The sequence below is a fragment of the Hypomesus nipponensis genome, chromosome 3 (assembly GCF_054491055.1).
Source record: "Hypomesus nipponensis isolate SF chromosome 3, ASM5449105v1, whole genome shotgun sequence".
In the NCBI taxonomy this organism is placed as follows: domain Eukaryota; kingdom Metazoa; phylum Chordata; class Actinopteri; order Osmeriformes; family Osmeridae; genus Hypomesus; species Hypomesus nipponensis.
In genome coordinates, this window is record NC_140363.1 from 17,572,367 (window position 1) to 17,589,173 (window position 16,807).

General features: G+C 43.5%; 5 protein-coding genes across 7 annotated transcripts; 2 read left to right on the top strand and 3 right to left on the bottom strand.

Moving 5' to 3' along the window:
- Positions 1 to 441: 441 nt before the first annotated feature.
- Positions 442 to 3,316, top strand: ccdc197 (coiled-coil domain containing 197). Its single transcript, XM_084681103.1, has 9 exons — positions 442 to 634; positions 764 to 806; positions 980 to 1,153; positions 1,305 to 1,462; positions 1,548 to 1,630; positions 1,775 to 1,947; positions 2,250 to 2,360; positions 2,556 to 2,672; positions 2,980 to 3,316. The coding sequence occupies exons 1-9, from the start codon at positions 525 to 527 to the stop codon at positions 3,160 to 3,162; spliced, it is 1,152 nt and encodes a 383-aa protein (XP_084537229.1). The 5' UTR covers positions 442 to 524; the 3' UTR covers positions 3,163 to 3,316.
- Positions 3,317 to 3,471: 155 nt separating this feature from the next.
- LOC146300130 (ubiquitin thioesterase OTUB2-like) lies at positions 3,472 to 5,358 on the top strand. Its single transcript, XM_084681132.1, has 6 exons — positions 3,472 to 3,731; positions 3,871 to 3,948; positions 4,064 to 4,182; positions 4,265 to 4,349; positions 4,630 to 4,821; positions 4,991 to 5,358. Exons 1-6 carry the CDS (start codon positions 3,729 to 3,731, stop codon positions 5,198 to 5,200), a joined length of 687 nt encoding a protein of 228 aa, XP_084537258.1. The 5' UTR covers positions 3,472 to 3,728; the 3' UTR covers positions 5,201 to 5,358.
- A 7-nt stretch (positions 5,359 to 5,365) lies between these two features.
- ddx24 (DEAD (Asp-Glu-Ala-Asp) box helicase 24) lies at positions 5,366 to 9,997 on the bottom strand. Its single transcript, XM_084681070.1, has 9 exons — positions 9,845 to 9,997; positions 8,643 to 9,622; positions 7,942 to 8,514; positions 7,573 to 7,726; positions 6,743 to 7,255; positions 6,487 to 6,562; positions 6,178 to 6,366; positions 5,955 to 6,084; positions 5,366 to 5,695 (listed from the first exon to the last, which is right to left on the bottom strand). Exons 2-9 carry the CDS (start codon positions 9,616 to 9,618, stop codon positions 5,448 to 5,450), a joined length of 2,859 nt encoding a protein of 952 aa, XP_084537196.1. The 5' UTR covers positions 9,619 to 9,622; positions 9,845 to 9,997; the 3' UTR covers positions 5,366 to 5,447.
- A 230-nt stretch (positions 9,998 to 10,227) lies between these two features.
- On the bottom strand, positions 10,228 to 12,657 carry serpina10b (serpin peptidase inhibitor, clade A (alpha-1 antiproteinase, antitrypsin), member 10b). 2 transcript variants are annotated; one of them, XM_084681083.1, is made up of 5 exons: positions 12,562 to 12,657; positions 11,639 to 12,256; positions 11,223 to 11,496; positions 10,977 to 11,124; positions 10,228 to 10,790 (listed from the first exon to the last, which is right to left on the bottom strand). In XM_084681083.1, the coding sequence occupies exons 2-5, from the start codon at positions 12,219 to 12,221 to the stop codon at positions 10,599 to 10,601; spliced, it is 1,197 nt and encodes a 398-aa protein (XP_084537209.1). In that variant the 5' UTR covers positions 12,222 to 12,256; positions 12,562 to 12,657; the 3' UTR covers positions 10,228 to 10,598. The 2 variants fall into 2 exon arrangements, with proteins under 2 accessions (XP_084537209.1, XP_084537216.1); XM_084681090.1 differs by having other exon boundaries at positions 12,521 to 12,657.
- A 152-nt stretch (positions 12,658 to 12,809) lies between these two features.
- Positions 12,810 to 16,748, bottom strand: atxn3 (ataxin 3). 2 transcript variants are annotated; one of them, XM_084681121.1, is made up of 10 exons: positions 16,618 to 16,748; positions 15,922 to 16,086; positions 15,806 to 15,850; positions 15,626 to 15,711; positions 15,451 to 15,517; positions 15,194 to 15,281; positions 14,959 to 15,094; positions 14,694 to 14,860; positions 14,239 to 14,395; positions 12,810 to 14,108 (listed from the first exon to the last, which is right to left on the bottom strand). In XM_084681121.1, the coding sequence occupies exons 1-10, from the start codon at positions 16,639 to 16,641 to the stop codon at positions 14,018 to 14,020; spliced, it is 1,026 nt and encodes a 341-aa protein (XP_084537247.1). In that variant the 5' UTR covers positions 16,642 to 16,748; the 3' UTR covers positions 12,810 to 14,017. The 2 variants fall into 2 exon arrangements, with proteins under 2 accessions (XP_084537247.1, XP_084537240.1); XM_084681114.1 differs by having other exon boundaries at positions 14,959 to 15,281.
- Between the last annotated feature and the right edge of the window lie 59 nt (positions 16,749 to 16,807).

Consider the following 16,807-nt stretch of genomic DNA (forward strand, 5'->3'; position numbering starts at 1 on the left):
CAGAATACTGGTTTGCTGCAAATTGTATTATTAAAATAATAATAAGAAAAATTATAATATGTGCCATAGGTTACACGACACATAATATACATAATTATTATTTACTGGACAATACAAAGTGTAAATTACAATCGAAATGAATGCTCCCCTTGCATGAATTAGACGGTCTCTAAAGCGTCAGTCCTAACAAGTTAGTGGTCCAAAGTACCTTTCACTTGTATTCCTTGAATGAAACAGAACGCCTCCTGGGCAGTTGCTATAGCAACCAAGAAACGATCCCCTCGCATTCCCTTCCCTTACCCCTCTGGTTCCCCGGCAACATGTAACACAAGTTCAAGAAAAACACCCCTATCCGGAAATACCCTTGTAGCTCTCTTGTTGATGTGCACGAAACAATTCTTACAAAGATACACAAGCTGCTTACATTTTTTTGGGAGAGGAACTTTTGTAGAACTGTTTACCCTCAAGGCTAGTTGAGGCGATTAAAGGCTACTTGAAAAATAAAAGTTGCAACGCCAACGAAAATGGACAGCGGCTCCTCTCTTCCTTTTTTAGATAAAGACGATTCTCGTCTAAGGCTAAAAGTGGAAAATAGAATGAGGAACATTTTTGTAACGCAAGCAGATGATGCCAGGTATGTTGTGTTTCAGTAAATACATGGCATTGGATTTATTGTAACAAACTTCCAAAGGAGGACACATGTATTACAGTCTTGCTAGTATCATAGCCATGGAATTTGCATAATCCTCCGTTTCTTTCATAGAGAAGAAGTCGACAATGTCAATTACATACCTGTTATAACAGAGGTAAGAGAGCGAAGTCACAATTATAAATGCAGCTTGGGTTAATATTGCATTTTGTAAGAAGGAAATATAATGTTACCGTAGCCTATACCTGTGGCCACTCGTGGTGCATATTATTAGGGGTTAAGATGAAAAATAAAAAAGTAACTTATGCTGGACGATTGATATATTTTTAGACAAGCAGAATCCTGGACACTGGAGTCAACACTCTGCAGAGAACACGGCTTCTAAAGAAACAGGTGGAGATGGATGAGATGGACAGACTACTGGCTCTCAAACGTCATGATTTCAAATGCCATATGCAGGCCCTGGCTCAGAGGAGGGCCAAACTGGAGCAGAAACAACAGGAAGTGAGTCATTTTCACATTACTTATAGTAAAGCAGCAGAAAATAGATATATGCAAATATATGCAAATCTTGATTTATTACACGCCTGCCTATTTGATGAGACAAACTAAATCCGTGACCGTCTTTTCCCTGGGTTTCCTTGCTCTCGTGCAGACTCGAGAAAGAGCGAATAAATTTGAGAAGTTTGTGGAGGACAATGAGGGGAAAAGGCGCAGAGCCCTGAAGAAATACCAGCTCGCAAAACAACAGAACCATCTAAAGGAAATAGAGAAAGAGGAACTCGCAGAGCTGCTGGAAAGGCTGCAGGCCAGGTAACAGTGGACCTTTGGACTTTTCACTTCATACCGATGAACATAGTTACATATCACCTAAACTCTTTCTTCTGTCTTGCCACAGACAGCAATATTTAAAGGACAGAGTGACCAAATACAAAATGTATGAAGACTACCTAATGAAAATCTTAGACTTTCTGCCGGAAAGTAAGTCACTGTTTTGCAAGCCACATAGATACAATAGGCCTATATGTATAAAGTGTCTTGACATCGGATACATAACTACACTTTGACAATGAACCACTGGCTCTGGTTAGGCCACGTACTAACACCGTGACATCCAACCGTTAGATTACCTGGACTCTGGCTCAGACTCTCAGGTCACACCCATCATCCGTCGCCATGAGACCCTGTCCCTCACCCACCAGGACCTGGAGGAGCGTGTGGGCCAGCTGGTGGAGGAACTGGAGGAGGCCCACCGCCATCTGGAGGCCCTGAAGCAGGAGCACAACTCCAACAAACTGGTTAGACATGCCGGGCACACACACAAACATGGTGGAACCGAGTCCAACTGGTTAAAAACTCACTCAGTATTAATACCGCCCACCCGCGCCATCGAAAAGTCTGTTTTTTGGTGGCGTAGCTGGTTAGAGTTGTGTTTGTAAAGGTCGTGGTCACGTTCGCGAGTCACAGGACCAGAGTTCAAATCCCAGTTGGGGGAAGATTGGGAGGAAGTGGCGAGCAGCACGACCACACCTGTTGACACTGACACAGGTGCAATGCATTTAGTAATGCCTCCATTGGCACTGATTCTGTTTTCTCCAAGATGGCGAACAGGACGCTGTCTGAGCTCCAGAGCCAGTGGGATAGCATAAAGGAACAGAACAAACAGAAGGAGATTAACTTACTGATCCACCACGGGCAGTCAAGAAACAAGGTCTGGGTTCAGTTACACAACACGTTCTCTAATGGATGGATGGAATAACCATAGACTGAGACACACTTCATATAAATGAATTTCTGGTCAAATGTAATCTGTGTATACTTTTTTTTCCAAGCATATGTCACAGAGGGTTTCACATATGTCCATAGAACGGCAACTAAACCAACTTTATCCCTATTTTCTGGGCAGCTTGAAGAAGTAGGATGTCTGGTCATCGCTGTGAGGAATCTGGGAGAGCAGTGCTACTTACAGAACTATGGGCCTTTGGAAGAGATGGACATGCTAACAATACTGGACATGGTCAAGGTAATAACCAGGGTCAGATGGCTGAGTGGTTAGGGAGTCGAGCTATTAATCAGAAGGTTGTTGGTTCGATTCCTGGCTGTGCCAAACGACATTGTGTGCCTTGGGCAAGGCACTTCACCCTGCTTGGCTTGGGGAGAATGTCCCTGTACTTACTGTAAGTCGCTCTGGATAAGAGCGTCTGCCAAATGTAATGCATGTTTGGATTCCTGAAAAATGTATGTCTTGGAATCCCATTTTGCCAAACCATTTTTATAACATCACATTATTTAGTATGTTTACATTTTTCATAATGCTGGTTTCCTTTTAGGAGTTTATTCTAGAAAGGGCAGACATGGAGAAAAGAGTCACACGACTGATGGAGTCTGGCTCTGCAATGACAAGCACCACGGACAGAGGGTCAGGAACTTTGAAAAACAACAGCAGAACACAACTGAAAACACAACTAAAAAGTGCCAGTAAGATGAGTGGGAAAAGTGGGATGACCAGCTGATCAACAATAGGCAGAATGTTTGAACAATTCAACTTGTGCTTTTTTTCCTGTTTCAAAATGGTGTATTGAGGCTACACATGTTGTGAATCAACGTTTTGTTTTGGATTTAAAATAAACGGAATTATGACTGATGCTTGTGATTAAAAATATTCGAAAATACCTCTGCTGCTTTGTTTATTTAAGGGATTGTTATATCAAACAAACAGAGACTAAGAAATAAAAGGGAAATATTTTGATACGGTTTTACCATTGAGTGCACTGTCCCTTTAACGGTAAGCACGTGGGGACCTAAATATCCGGTCACTGTTGTTGGCGTTCCAGAAAAATGCAATAGTTCTAGAATGTGTGCATCCCCTGCTATTTACTAAATACCATAGTTACGTGTCGAGTTTTGCCAAGCGCACGAAATTCACAAACAAGACTAAGCATGCCATAACTGCAGGCAACGTTTTCTGTCGACAATGTTTACCTCATTTTCCATGATTGTTAGCCAATGCTAATGGATTTCGGAGACCGAATAATCCAACTCTGTCAGACTGAGTACTTCGAGGTTGAGACGTTCGGCTATGGTAATATTTTTGCTTTATTATGATACAATAGCCACCAACTATTTGGCCTCTATTACGGTAGCTACATATGAATTATACAGTATCGTGTGGGAAACCCACATGTTAGAGATGACTAATGCTACTTTTGATTCGTCTTCAGGCAGATACACGACCGTTGGTTAACAAAAAAGAGGTGTTCTCAGGGCTGCTTGACCACCCCGGTGATGCCCGATATAAGGTACGCTACTGTATAGCCTATGTTTACTGGAAAAGACGTGGCGACAGCCCTGTAATTTCAATAATCTTGATGCTTGAAAATGTACCTGTTGTGACTAACAACTATATTATTGCAGGAGATAGGCAGCCAATTTGCATTCGTGAGAAAAATCCAAGGAGATGGAAATTGTTTTTACAGGGCTCTGTGTTTCGGACATCTGGAATCTGAGTTGGAGAATGGCAGGGCTTTGCAAAGGTGTTGCATCATTTTTCACGAATTAGATTTCCAAGAATGTGCTTTTTACCTACGAGTCTAACACAGCCCTTTTCTGTTTCAGGTTTAAAGACACATTGCTGTTGAGTGAAAGAGAATTGTTATCTGCAGGTTTTGATGAAAGCTCTTTCAAAGATTTGCTCAATGTTGTGAGTTACCTTGTCTACCTTACATTACTAACTTGAAATACACAAGCCAAGAAAGGACACCCCCCTTCAGCATAATTTAAATGAACAGATTAGGGAGTCAGTTATCTGCTATACTGTCTTTATATAGTGTTTGTGTTGTTGAAATATAATTTGATGATCGTGTAATGTATTAATAAGCATGAAGTTTAAACACACTGACAGAGTACAAGGCAGGGATTTGGACCTGTAACCTCTTGATCTGCAGTTAAAAGGCTCTAACCGCTAAGCTGTACCCATGTAGTTCTTGGATGTCTTGGAACAATGTGAAGCTGGAGGCCAGGAAGGAACACTGTTACGACTCTTCAACGAGAAGACGACCTCGAACAGCGTAGTGCAATACCTGCGTCTCCTCACCTCAGCCTACCTGCAGAACCACGCCGACTTCTTCTCTCACTTTGTGGAGGCACCCAATCTCAAGGTGTACTGTACGCAGGTCAGTACGAACCACTGCCTTTGCTGCCCTCTAGTGGCAAATCAGTTGGGATTTGTTCAGGACATCGATAAACTGCACCATTTCTGGAATCTGCCCAGAGATCGTTACAAGCTTGTTCGCCACGGTCACAAATTCACAACGTCCATTTTTGTGTTTCTCTCCCGAGCAGGAAGTAGAAACCATGGCGATGGAGTGTGACCATGTGGATATCTTGGCTCTGTCCGAAGCCCTGGGTGTCGGCCTCCATATCGTTTCAATGGAGAGGAGTGATAAACAGCAAGTGGTTCACCACACAATCCCAGAGGGGGCCACGCCCTCCCTACACCTCCTATACAAAGCATCCCACTATGACATTCTATACCCGCGCACGTCTCTCTGAGGAGCCTGTCGCGGGCTTCTTCTCATCTCAGGGTAACACACTTCTAGTATGCCAAGAACTATTAAAACTCAAGCTTTTTAAAAGAATGTTAAAACTGTATTTAACTGCTTTTTTTTGTACAATAATTCCATCTGGATTAAATGAATTTGAAGACTTAAGGCTATATAGTCTCTTAAAAACAATTGCGTTTTGTATTTTCATTTACATCAAAAAAGACAACCTCCTGGTCTTCAAGTGGACATTCTTATCAAGTCACTGGGGCTGGCTTCTTCTTGAGTTTTTGTTTTTTCTCCCTCTGGATGGAGACGCTGGTCAGAGCCGTTTCCACCCCAGCCAGGGGCAACTGGGGCAGGGACAGCTTGCCCATCTGAGTGGGGTACCTGGTCTTCATCACGTTTTTGAACACCGGCTGAGAGAGGAGGTGTTTAAGATGCCTTTTCATTCCCTTCACCATCTTCTGCTGTAGTCGCTCATCTTCCTCATCCTTCCTCCCACCTGGAACCAGCAGCGGAGGTTTCAGCATACATTTGAAAACGGCAAATCTTCCCCCCACACACACTTTTTAATTTTAATATAAAGAAAATTGTTTTTGACGGCCACATCCTCAGTTATTTATAAGCTGTCCCGCCCACATCTGAAAACTAAGCTACGCCTGCCTCTGCCTGGAAAGACCACAAAGAGGATTATATATTCCGTCTCTCCTTTCAGGTCATGTTCATTCGGTGTTTAGGCATCGTAGTCTACACGGTCTTACCAAGCAAAAGGTCCTCATCAAGATCCACCTCCAGAGCTTCTGCTGCTTGCTGGAACCAGGAGTTGTGTTGCTTCTCTTTGCTGTTGTGGTACTCCTCCTTCTCGATCTTCCTGGCCATGTTGACCCGCTCCTAGCAGAACAGGCATGCAACAGCATTACTTAGACAGAACAGATTGTGTATCGGGCATGTTCCGCATTCCTTCACACGGACGTTGGGTCTAACCTTGATAGCTGCCATGCAGTTGCTCTGAACGGGGAACACGGGGAGCTCCTCGTCCTTCCCGAGGGCCCTGTAGATCTTCTTGAAGTTCATCATGTCGTCAGGGCCGACCAGGAGCAAGCTAAGGCCCTCTTTAGCAGCTCTCGCTGTCCGGCCGCTTCGATGAACATACGTCTCTGATGTCCTGGGGACCTGGAGCGCGCGCACACACACACACACACACACACACACGGCCGCTGATGTCAGACTACTGAGGTTTGATCTGACCAGTAATGAGTAACTATTAAAATACAATTTTATGGAAAGACATGCCTGGTAGTGAATGACATGTTGAACATTTGGGATATCTAGACCTCTTGCAGCAACGTCAGTGGTCAGGAGAACCGAACTGTAAACAAACAAGTAAAAGAAAAACATTCAGGTTATTTCTGTGTTGTGTAATTATAAATGATACATTAAAAAAAGATAATTGCAGACCAACTTGGACCCTTAAAAGTCTCCACTAAATAATGGAACAAAACCTGGCCTTAACCGAAAAACGTCTGACAGTATTTTGCACCAGACTCACCTCTCCCTCTCAGCAAACCTCTCCAAGTTCTTTAGGCGCTGTTTCTGATGCATGTTGGCATGCAGCGGCAGGGGGGTGATTTCCAAAATGACCAGCAGGGAGTTGAGCCTCTTGATGCAGTCGATGCTGTTGGCAAACACCATGGTCCGGCCCGGGTACTGAAGCAGGAAGTAGTACAGGAAGAAGTCTTTCTCCTCTTTATTGCAGTGGATCCTGGTCTCAGTCAGGCTCTCCACTGTGGCCTCCTTTCGGGTGAGGTCGATGACTTTGGGCTTGGACTTGATCCCTACTCTCTCCATGAGGGTCTCGATCTTGCTCCTCTGATCCAGCCTCCTTCCTTTCTTCTGAAGCACGCGGGTTGGCAGGCTGTGAGCCATCGTGAGGGTGGCTGAGAACACAAACGTCTGCCTCTTGGGGTTGAAGTGGATCGTGTTTAGCATGTCCAGCAAGCTCTCCAACTCAGCGAAATGGCCTCTTTCAACCATGCGGTCGGCTTCGTCAATGACAAGGCACCTAAGGTGAAGAGGAAAACAAAAACATAGAATTACATACCACAATCAAAGTTCACTCTGTGAAATCATTTGGTAACAGGTATGAAAACATGATCCTGTATAATGTCAGAGTCATTTAGCAGATGCTCTTATCCAGAGTGACTTACAGTAAGTACAGGGACATTCTCCCCGAGGCAAGTAGGGTGAAGTGCCTTGCCCAAGGACACAACGCCATTTGGCACGGCCGGGATTCAAACCGGTAACCTTCTAATTACTAGCCCGACTCCCTCACCGCTCAGCCACCTGACTCCCTAATGTGAATGTTTTCCTGTCGTGTACCTGATCTGTCTGAGGTTGACCAGGTGAGGGTGCTTCTCCTTGATCAGCTCCCACAGGCGTCCTGGGGTGGCGATGACTATCTCAGGCCGGCGCTTTAGCATCCTGACCTGCTTCTGCTGAGCCATACCACCAACCACGATCGCCGTCCTGATACCTGCACACAGGGGCGCCGTATAGGGGGGGAAAGTTAGGACAATTCCAGTCCCTGCCTACACACGGCGACATCATTTAAGGACATGTGAAGCATGAAATCACAGCAAGACATCTTCTGAATTCTCCAGGATATTAACATTGAACATCAACTCTTATTTAAATTAGCATTAGATGTTATGACGACTTAACATCTAACGCTGATTTTCTAACACCTACCTGTGAACTTTGCCACGGCATCGATGTGGTGCTTCACCTGGACAGCCAGCTCTCTGGTGGGGGCCAGGACCAGACCCAGCAGAGGCTGGTTCTGACCGGCTTGCAGAGCCTCCTTATCTTCGGCCGTGTCGTCAAAGTCAAAATCCACATCCTCGATGACCTTCACACACCCCATCTTTTCATCTCCACTCTCATCCTCCTCTTCCTCATCTTGACAGGCGTCATCGTCGTCACAGACGCTCTCTGGATCCTGCGTGTCATCTTCATCTGGTTCTGCCATTCCCTTCCCCTCCTCCTCCGCCGTACCCTCCTCCTCTCCCTCAATGGCTTCCTCAATTCCAGGCACTGCGCTCTCATCTCTGGTCTCCGTGGAGACGGCCGCCTCAGTCTCTCCACAGTCTCCTGCCGCAGCGCGTCCCTCTCCTGCAGTGTCCGGAGTGGGAAGGTACAGACTCTCCCACAATGCTTCTGCTGGCACCTCTGCTCCATCCTCATCCTGCGTCTCAGAGCCCTTCTTCCATTCCAGGATGGCATGGATCATGGGGATAGCAAAAGACAATGTCTTGCCACTGCCTGTAATGAGATCATATTACCAACAAACGGAATGTAATTTAGAATGTAAAGGCTTTTATGAACTACAATATGGCTTATCCTCTCCAGGTTATGCTCACCAATACAAAATAAGTACAACTGTAATTCACCTGTCTCAGCCGCTCCCACAATGTCCATCTGGTCTCTGATAGCGGAAGGTAACACCAAAGCTTGAATTGGAGTGGGGGAACCAAATCCGAGACTGCTCAGTGCCTCGAGCACTGTGGCAGGAACAAACAGATCCTTCCAGGCACTCACATCTGCGCTTTGCTCAGAAGAACCAGAAAGACCTGCATTGGTCCAATTCTTTTGTTTCTTTTTGGAGAGTATAGCCACTTTTTCCAGGGGCGGGGGCTCTGTTGTTGTTTGAGATGTAAGGTCCGTCTTAGACTCTTGTTCTGCTTCTGTTTGTTCGTCTGTATTTTGTACTTCAGTCGGTTTTTCAAATTGTCTCTTCTTTTTCCTATTTCTCTTTCTCTTCTTGCTCTTTGCATTAGCAGGTTGTGTAGGAGCCGCCCTGTCCGGAACCACATCCACTTCTTTAGACGCACTCTCTTCCACCGTCTCTTCCACACTCTGTTCGCAGTTTTCCTTCTGCTCATCCTGAGCTTCACTTTTTACCTCATCACCTGCAGAGCTGTCCGGCTGGCTGCGATCTCCTTCTGGTAGTGGCTTCAGTTTTTTCTTCCTTTTCTTTTTAGGTGGTTTTTCAGAGGTTTCTTCTTTTTCGCCAATTTCAATACCGGTCTCTTTCTCATCCCCAACGGCCTCTTGTTCACCTCCATCGGCCTCTTGCACATCTCCAATGGCCTCTTCCCCTCGCGCTTTTCTTTTCTTAGCCTTCCTTCTCTCCTTCCTCTTCTCCTTCTTTAGTGCCTCCTTTTCTGCTGCAGCTTCAGCCTTGGTAGGGTCAATCAGACGGTAGTCTGTCAACTCCTCGAAACACACAAGTCCACCCATGCCCTCTTCTGCGAAGAAACTAGGGTCGACATCTATCGCTTTCCATGTGCCTTTAACATGAATCCCCCGTTTAAGTGATTTCTTTCCGCTGGATGGGCGCTTGTTTTGAATGCTTTTGGTCTTCATGTTTCTGTGAGAAGAAGAAAGCTAGGTAATTATACAGGTGGTTGTTTGCTGCGGCGATGTGCATGTTATGATTGAGACTTCATAACTACTGTTCAACTAGCTAGCCTGTAGCTAGTTCATTTAGCGACATGTGGCTTGGCTTTTGCAATCCGAACTATTTGTACATGCAATCGAAGTGTAAAAGATGAGCATTACATAAGATTATGTTAATTACAACCAAACATACCTTTATCTGCTGTTGGGATTCCAGTTGCACAAGCCACTGACACATTCACGCATGACACGAGGGCGCAGCCATTGAATACCAAAGTCCCGCCCCGGAAACAGTGCCCTTCTTCTTTGAATTTGATCGCAGTTGATCTTATGCATACAATGCCACCTACTGTGCCGGACTGTGACCAATTCATGTCTACCTAGACATTTTTCTAAACTTCTTTTCCTAAATATTTTTTCGACCGTTTGAAACTTTTTTCTGAACCTTTTCCCTTTTTTTTTTTACCCTTCAAAACTTTTTTTCTTTTCTCTAAAATATTATTGCCCCCTGTATAGGGCACCAGCATGCGGATACTTTTGATCTTCACACCTCCATTCATAACGCAGACAACTGTATTGCTTAGCTAGTGCTTTATATGCGGATTTGGCATCAGTAGTCACAGTCTTTTACACAATTATTCGCTATTCAAAATATCGAAATGCACAAATGTGTCATATTATCATAGATGGCTGATGGCTGAGCGGTGAGGGAGTCGGGCTAGTAATCAGAAGGTTCGATTCCCCGCTGTGCCAAATGACGTTGTGTCCTTGGGCAAGGCACTTCACCCTACTTGCCTCGAGGGGAATGTCCCTGTACTTACTGTAAGTCGCTCTGGATAAGAGCGTCTGCTAAATGACAAAATGTAATATTAGTTCTTAGAACATTTTAAGCAGTTTAAATATCTATGTTAAGAAATAATACAACAGGAAAACACAAACACAAAAGCTTATTTGTTGGTGGGGTCAATCACTCTGCCCATGAACAGCAAGCTGTTGGTGGCCTCGTGGTAGATGAAGAAGAAGAAGGGTCTGTTGACGATGAAGGATGGGGGTAAGGAATGCCCAGTGATGCCAACCGTGGTGGCTGCTGCTGCTGTGGTGCCTATCTCGTCCACCTCAATCACAGCCTTGTGCAGCACCTAGAACAACGTCCACCAAAACATGTATGATTAATATATTGATTAATGCTGCCAGGGTCCTTTACTACACCTAAATAGAGTGATGTTAAGGTGTGATGACAACCCTATAAACAACTAAGACTATTCAGTAAGGAGACAGCTGGACACATTGGTCAATACTGTGGTGGACGAGGCCACCAAACTGACCTCGGACACTTTCAGGGGTGTCTGGTCGCTCAGTCTGGTGAGATTGGCTGTGTGCTGGAAGACTGTGGTGATCCCCAGTTTCGGGAGGATGTTGTGCATGTCGTAACTTTGCTCCATTCTGAACTTAGGCAGTTGAACCTCAAGTTTCCTGTGACATTCACATCGAAGGGTGAGACTTTGTAAATAATGCTTATCATTTTGGGGGCTATTTTTTGCTGACAATTTTTCCATTTTTTAATTACTTACATTTTTTTCAGGTCTCTGATCCACATGAGGAATTTCTCAGCAGTGATTTCATCATCTATTGAGGTGTAATCAAGGCCCTTGTTGGGAAGGAGGATCAACATTGAAACTCCATTCATGTATGGAAGCTTCAGGACCTTACATTTCAGTGCAACATCTTCCATCATGTAATACTTGTCCTCTCTAAACATCATGGGAACTTGAACTATGTTGTAGTTGTTGATGTAGAAGCGTTCATTTCCAGTGTTAATGGGGTCAAAGGGCATCTGCCACTCACCTAGGTAAGATCAAATATGACATAAAAACAAATATTATCGGAGGATGTTCTGTCGTTCATGATTTCCTAATTCAGAATATGTTACACAAGTTGTGCATGTAAACAGAACATTTTGGGATGAGATGTACGTCTTTAACTATACCCTGAAAGAAAATGGTGTTGATCAACATGTGCTGGATCAGGGAATCCAAACTGGTTATCATCTCTTTTACTTTATTACCCGTCTTGCGCTTGATATACTCATTAATTATGGAAATACTGGACTTTGTGTCGGAAAAGTTCACGTTGTTGATGTCAGCGTTGAAGAACTTCTTGATCTGGTCACTGAAAGCCCTCTTTACTTCATAATTCTGGTGAACAAAGAAAACTGTGCCTTGGTCAAGTTTCAGTAATCCGTCTTGAGTGATGTTCCCATGGAGATACTGGAAAAGTTCTGGAACAAGATCTGGTTGGTCTTCCCGAGCTAGTTGGGCTAAGTTAAGGCCTTTCAGTATCTCGTCTAATGTAGGACCCACTGCTGCCAGGGACAGGGTTGCAAAAGCAGTTGAAATGCTCAGGGGTGAAAAAAAAATGTTTTCGTCATGGGAAGTAGAGATTTGTCTGTATAGGTTCATAGCAAAATCCATGTTCTTAAAGGTAAGGTCTGTGATGTTTGGGGGTTGTAGTTGAGTTTGGTAGATTGGGAACAAGGAGCAAATACAACTGAGAATGAAAAGGAGTCCCATCTTTGTATTCCTTGATAACTTCTCTTTAGCCCCGTCTGTAAGAGTACAGGTAGCAGGAGGTCAACAAATGTTTTTAGGATGAAATATCATGTTATAAGTAGGAATATGTTTTATTATGAATGAATAAACACAACTAAACTAGATTCTAAATACTTAAGAGCAAGATTAGTGTACCATGTGGTATACCAAATCAAAAGATGGGAGAAAATAACAGAAAAACAGGAATGAGAAACAAGCTGTTGTCAATTTATCAAGTACAGTAATAGTCTAAAGAATATTTACAGAAAAGCTATCATTACGTTTTAAGTGAGAATATAGTCCTCTCAAAGAGTTCACCTACCGCTCAAGCCTAGATATCAGCAATGTATTCTGTCCAAAACTTCAGACAATATTTGGGGAGGCAAAGTACAAACGTTTGTGAACGATTATCTATTAACTACAACTCAAACACCAAAAGTTCTTTCTCAACTAATTCTACTAAGATATGAATATGCAAAATACTTTATCCAAACCTATTCAAGGCATCACTGTATATACTTGCATGTACAGTATAGTGTACTGCATCTATAATAATTAGACCTGAAGATCTTCTTAACCACAAAACATTTTATTTTCAGAGAGAAAATAACGAGATGCAGTAAATTAATGATGCAATTACATGATGAAGTATAACAAACAATTGTTAAGTACGTATTATTGTAGAATGACAAGAAGGGAAAACCATTAAGCTCCAGACATAACAGTAGTATGATCCATAGTATCTGCAATTACAGTTTCAAAAAGCCTAATAAATCAAAATAAACTTAAATCAAAGCAAAGAAATTCATGAATCAATGAATTGATATCTGAAAGTTGTCTATTACAGGACTGTACCTCTAATCCTACATTGGATTTCTGCATTTCTATTTGGGAGCGGGGCAATACCATCCTTTTAATTGGCACATCCAAATAATTCAGTGGCAAATTCCATGTAAACACGGTGATTGTAAACACTATTGTTCATTTTATATACCGTTTTAATTTACATAATATAAAATAGTGTTTGACCTTTTGAATTTGAATGCCATCTTGGGTCTGAGACAGTTTGAAAAATATTATTCATTTTAACTGGTCAAAGCATATTCTCAACCTCGAACCTACAACTCTCAACACTGGTTGCAAGATGTTTCTTGACAAGTAAAATCAATTCACTTTAATGGAGACTTTTCTCAGGGCATGGTGTTTTCTTCAAACACAAGTTGAAGACGAGACCTAATGGTCCTACACCCTCCCACACCTCTAATCGTATCAACCAATGGTCCCGTGTACCTCCTCCACCTTCAAGGCTGGTGGGCGACTCTGGGTTCTGGATTCTACCCCACTATCTGGTCCTCCGACTCCCTGATGTGTCGCCTCCACCCCCCACCCAACACACCCGAGCACAATGTGCTCCATGAAGACACTTCATCACCCCTTTCAGGGGGGGAAAAAAACTAATAGTGAGATAACAAACAAAAACCATGAATCAGAAATTGAAGGCGCTGTGGTGCAAAGGCCAACACAGACTGGAACTAACTGCATGGCAATTCCACATCCTCCCTATTCCCATTTAAGTGTCACAGAGTTAGATTAGACGTGCTTTTTTTGGCCTTCTCTTGGTTGTTATTTTCTACTCTATTCTGTCTGCAAAACTAGCCAGGGGAGGTGTGTCAGCCGTCTGGCCAGCCATCTGTTTGCATGTGGATAGAGTCAGAGGTGGGGTCGCCAATCCAGGCAGGTAGTAGTCAATATAGGCTTCAGATAGACCTTCCTCTGCATCACTGGCCGGGCTTGGATAGTGGTTCCTCTTCCTGTGTACCCTCCTGCTGGGCAGGAGAGGTTGGTTGAACTTGTTGCTGTTGGGATTGCCTGTGTCAACAAAGGAGGATATTTTGAGTACATAAGGATGGCGGGGAGGGGTTTCTATTTCTGTAATCGCCCACAGACACAGACACACAGAGACAGAGACACACAGAGACACAGACACACAGACACAGACCTATCAAAGTAGGCTTGTCTCCTCCTGCGTAGCTCCTCTGCTGAGAGCGTTTCGCTCTGAGCGCCCCCTGGCACCACCCTTGCCGGGGCCTGTCCGGGCATCTTGGCAATATGCCCCGCTTTGGACTCTGCGGAGGTCTTGTTGCTCATCACTGCCCCTGAAGACGAGACACAGGAATTATTTTATCATTTAGTCATTTAGCAGACGCTCTTATCCAGAGCGACTTACAGTGAGTACAGGGACATTCAAGTAGGGTGAAGTACATAACGTAATTTGGCTCGGCCGGGAATCGATCTGGCAACCTTCAGATTACTAGCCCGATTCCTTCACCTTTCAGCCACCGAACTCCCTTTGTTTTGTTTTGAAGAGAACGCTCCTAAAGTCGGTCTATCCACATGCTGCCGACATTCCCCGTGTTTGTCCCTTGAGGGTTTAGGTTGTTTGATTTGCCTTACCCTGCATGCTGAGCTGTATGGCCCTGCGAAGGTCAGCCTCCTCGTCCTCCACCTCCATGTCCTGCCGACTCATGGCAAGAGCTTTCCTCAGCTCTGCTTCATCCTCCTCTATCACCCCCTCCTCCACGCCAGGGCCCACCTCTATCTGACTCTGCCCTAACATCCGGCTGCTCAAAGAAAAGTCAGAAAGATTTTAAAAGATCTTATATACAGCACACATCATGTTATGGTGGCCCCCTATGGGGCCTGCTCTGTACAGCCATACCCTTGGCCACTTGTTGACTGTCCTTCCTCTTCTCCAATCAGCTTGGGGCGCTGCTGTTGCTGCACTCTCATGATCTTCAGGATCTGCTCTGCTTCGCAGTCCGGGAGGTTACCTCGGATCACGAATATGGAATAACCTGCACACAAGAAGGACTTACCACCACTATGCTGAGAAATGAACATGAGGAAATCTTTGAAGTTCTTATAATAATCATGAGATTCTTCAGTTTGTTTACCTTCCTGTTGTAACTGTGCTAGAAAGAGGGCTAGATATGTGTCTGATATCAGCTCAGGTCCAGTCAGCAAAGAGTTTAAATTAAACCACTGCAATATGAAACAGATAGTGATGAGAGAAAACTGTATCTGACCTGGAACTAAAGGTGAATCAACTAAATGTATGTTATAAATACCCAAGTTCAAATGATGATCTATTGCAAATGTATATAAAAAAAAAAAAACAAAGCTACGACTGAATTGCCATTTGCAGACTTACCTGTTGTCCAAGTTTCCGTACAGTGAACCAATGCTCCTTGTAGTTGCAGATAAAAGCCTTTTCGTTTCTGAAACATTAGCGTGTTCTTTCAGCAAAGAGGTATCAAGCTAGCAAATCAAACTGTGTGGCAGTAAAATATTTGTTGTGTATGAAACTGCATCCAGGGAATTCTTACATGGGGTTTATCATTAGTCTTTGGTACTCTCTGCTGTTGAAGAGGAGGAGTTCCAGCCCCCACACTCCTAGTGCATTACTGATGACCTGCAGATGACAAATTGCATGAATGTTGCTCAGAACAGGATAATAGTGTAGTCTTAATAGTGCAGACAAATAGTTTGATGGTCTTAAAACTCACTTGTATTGAAAAGAAACCGCTATCATCCATGTTACCAGATGGTTGCTGCAAACACAAACGCAACATAAGTACAAGTGTAACTCTTCGTAACATAACAATCTTCACCCATCATTTACCTGCAAGAACGTTCTGTACTCCTCACTTGCCATACCCCCCTCGGCCATTCTCATCCGTTCCTCTTCATCCAGTTGATGAGCGATGGACGATAAATCCACAGGGGTGAAATATTCGCCTTGCAAAAGGTTATTTAAGCAATGCTGAGCGCACAGAGAGCCCTCTTGCTGTGAATACAGTAATTCATGTTTTAAAACACATCACGTAACTTACTATATTTTCAGACAAGCCAACCAAATCCACAAATTTCTGAAGATACTGGTTCTAGCTATGTGTGTTAGACCGCAATGTTCCCAAGTAACTAGCTAGTGCTATAGACTCGTAGAAAACGAAAATACATGTCATTAGTTAGCATCACATACATTTACAACATAACGAAACTCAAGTTAAACGTGTACAAGTTAGTTACAACTCCTGAGTTTACAAACGTTTAAATAACAGTTTCTTGCGAACCTTCACAACGTTGAGACTCGTTATGTAGAACACAAGCTTACTTAGCTGAGTAGAGCTAAATTAGCTTGCTAACCATGCTAACAAATAGCAAACATTACTAGTAGCTAGCCACTAAAGACAGCTAATCTGGTCCTTTCGATCTAATTGTAGACTATTTGCTAACGCAATATCGTACCATCTGAACGCAAATTCAGTGAACATACAATAACCGAGTTAACATTTTGAAATAAAATACACAAGCTTACTTTTTCATGAAAGATGGACTCCATATTTAATTTTCTACATAATATTGCACTCTGACCTTCGACCTTGCAGGGTTCACGATGAAGCCTATCCGCTTGCAGTTTTAGTTTGTTGTTGTTGACATTATATTTTTGCGACTCATTCTTCTATTAAAGTGATACATATATAGTTACAGTCCAAACGAAAGCTATT